General features: G+C 35.2%; 1 protein-coding gene and 1 pseudogene across 4 annotated transcripts; both read left to right on the plus strand.

Annotated features, from left to right (window-relative positions):
• Positions 1-589: 589 nt before the first annotated feature.
• On the plus strand, positions 590-1,893 carry LOC149213880 (uncharacterized). Of its 4 annotated transcripts, none has more exons than XM_089390823.1 (2): positions 590-805; positions 959-1,893. In XM_089390823.1, the coding sequence occupies exon 2, from the start codon at positions 1,034-1,036 to the stop codon at positions 1,703-1,705; it is 672 nt and encodes a 223-aa protein (XP_089246949.1). In that variant the 5' UTR covers positions 590-805; positions 959-1,033; the 3' UTR covers positions 1,706-1,893. The 4 variants fall into 4 exon arrangements, with proteins under 4 accessions (XP_089246949.1, XP_089246948.1, XP_089246951.1 ...); XM_089390822.1 differs by having other exon boundaries at positions 590-767; XM_089390825.1 differs by having other exon boundaries at positions 596-683.
• A 229-nt stretch (positions 1,894-2,122) lies between these two features.
• Positions 2,123-2,232, plus strand: LOC149213881 (U6 spliceosomal RNA; annotated as a pseudogene).
• Positions 2,233-2,590: the final 358 nt, after the last annotated feature.

Here is a 2,590-nt window from a genome sequence, read left to right on the forward strand (position 1 = left end):
CTCTAAATCAGATACGAATTTTTGCAATCACAAGTTTGATGAGTAACCCCTGCGAAGTACCCTATGAGGTTTTCCACCTCGCTGAATTCGTATAAATAGTAAAAAAACCAATTTAAATATTACAAATCAAGATTTACCTAGAAATTTTCGGCGAACACCAAAAAATCCAAAAAATCACATGAAAAACTATTCCTTAAAAATTACTCATTAATAAAACAAATTTCCAAATACCCTGCCAAACAGCCATACAGTAGTTAATGTTTACCTTGCAAACTATTAACAAACTATTCCTTTTAAGGTGATAACTCTATTCATCTTAATTAAATAACGCTGAATCGAAAAAACTCATCCAGAGATGTCAAACGACACAACCCCGTTGATTTTTCAAGAACCGTATACCTCCAATCGACATGCCGGCGGCTCCTTTGGAATCTTCGAGCGAAACATTTTCAACGCATGTATTTCAGCTGCATACGGTGTACAGGAAAAAGTGTCGGCAAACATAAAAATTCCGAAGAAAACGTATGAGAGTAGAGAACTTCGGAAGCAGTCAAATATAACGGCAGAGAGCCATTATTATATAGCATTGCCCTTCATGCACAATACCTTGGCGACGAAGCAATCTGGGACTGTGCGACCTAATCTATCTCTGCAACAGAGTTGACGGATCTGTTCAAGCGCTAGTATGTTACGCTGTACTCTACCTGCTCTATGTTATAGAGTTTTCGTGGTATAGTTTTTTCTTCGATTTGTTCCGAATTTGATAGGTATCTGTTGGAATCACAAGATTTGTTAATTTTTTAAGGTACCCAGAGTCTTATTATATTTAGAGTCTTATTATATTTATAAATTTAGGAGTCTTTTTTACATATTTTCCAGTTAAATTTACCTTTACAAATTGAATTTATACAAAATTGAACAAAAATCTGTCGTAATCACAAGTTTAAGTTTATTACAGGGTGTTGATGATCATCATTTATTTGCCTACCATAAACAAATTTGCTAAGCATGATCTGAACTTATCTGAGAATACATGAGATCCAGAGTTTCAGACGCCATGGGCGCCCAGAAGAAGTTGGAGAATGTTTCAGTGCCGAAGTTTCTTCCTGAGACCGTAATCACGCTCAGTATCACGCTCCCTCACGAGGACCAGGAAGTGTTATTTTATCTCATTGCTTGCTCTCTGAAGGCCCTTTCCATGGAGGACAATCAAGGCAAGAACAACAGGAAGGGTAGGAATAACCATAGCTGTCATGGGCATTCCTTTGATTGCAGTTGCTTTGAGTGTTATGTGGGCTTTTGGGGTCGTTGGAATGGTTCTCCAAACAGAGATCTCATTCACAAGGGCATCGAGATTTTTGAAGATCATATGGCTGGGATTGGAACTGCCTCTGAGAGCAGAAGAAATGGGAAGAAAATGAAAGCCAAGGAAGAGAAATTGCATGCAAAGGAGCTCATAACATGGCTGGGATCAAACAGTGATTTGGGTCGAGAGATTTCTGGCGTTGGAAGAGAGGAGAAGTTGATAACGGGCAAGTCTTATCAGAGCTCTGATTATGTTGGCAAAGAGGAGAAGAGTAGGCCTCAGCTGAAAGAATGTTTTAATACGGTTGGGTCGGAGAGGAGCTATATAAGAAGAATGGTACTACCTCTTATGGGATTCTTAACAGAAAAACTCTGGACTGTGTGGAGTCCTTTGAAATAGGAGAGTCCTAATATCAGAGAACTCAAGGTCTAATGAGTTCTTCCGGGAAGAATTTGGTGATGTGCCTTGAGTTTCTTATTGTTCATATTTCCTAAATTTTTTATTTAGGAATCATTTCACTGTACGTGTTCATTGGTCAGCAATATTGTTATATTTGAAGATAATATCATTTTACAGGTTTATTGTAAATGTTTTTTTAACTCCATTAAAATTTTATCCATATTAAAATTAAGAAATAATATTAAAAAAATACATTTTAATATATTGTATGATAAAGTTTATTTAAATTATTTATTCAATACTATACCACTCTTCCAGTAGTTTGCATATTTATGTTTGGAGCGGTGCTCAATATTGAATCCAATTTCTTTATTATTATCTTAGTCATTTAATATAACACCAATTTGGTATTGCTTCATCTCTTCGGAGACATACATCCGATAAAATTATCGGAATGATATAGAGAAGATTAGTATGGCCCTTGCCCAAGGATGGCACCCACAAATCTAGAAATGGTCCAAATTTTTTTAGTAGTGAAAAAAAATCAATTTGGTATTCCTAAATCACTAAGTTGAATATGCAATATTGATTTCAACTAGCTGATCGAATCTGTGTCAGGTATAAGAAGAAAATAGTAAGATGCTCCTTTAAGAAAGTTGTTCTTCTCGTCGATAAAACTTCTATTTACTCCAGACTTGCTATAGGAAGTGCAATTGGTGGAAGATGGGTACCTTTCTGAGACCAGAATTTATATTACATGGAGTATAGTTGTATGCCGAATAATCATATGCAAGAGATAGCATGTTTGTATTTTATATTTTTTTTTTATTTATATGTATATTTTATTATTTGAATGAAATATTTTTTTAGTTGTTTTTAGCTTGA

The sequence above is a fragment of the Pinus tabuliformis genome, chromosome 1_1 (genome assembly GCF_031772625.1).
Source record: "Pinus tabuliformis cultivar Carrire ecotype Pingquan chromosome 1_1, CPIR1, whole genome shotgun sequence".
NCBI lineage: Eukaryota > Viridiplantae > Streptophyta > Pinopsida > Pinales > Pinaceae > Pinus > Pinus tabuliformis.

Bases quoted from the DNA above. Each gene is read 5' to 3' on its own strand.
- LOC149213880 (XM_089390823.1), top strand. From the start codon at position 1,034: ATGAGATCCAGAGTTTCAGACGCCATGGGCGCCCAGAAGAAGTTGGAG.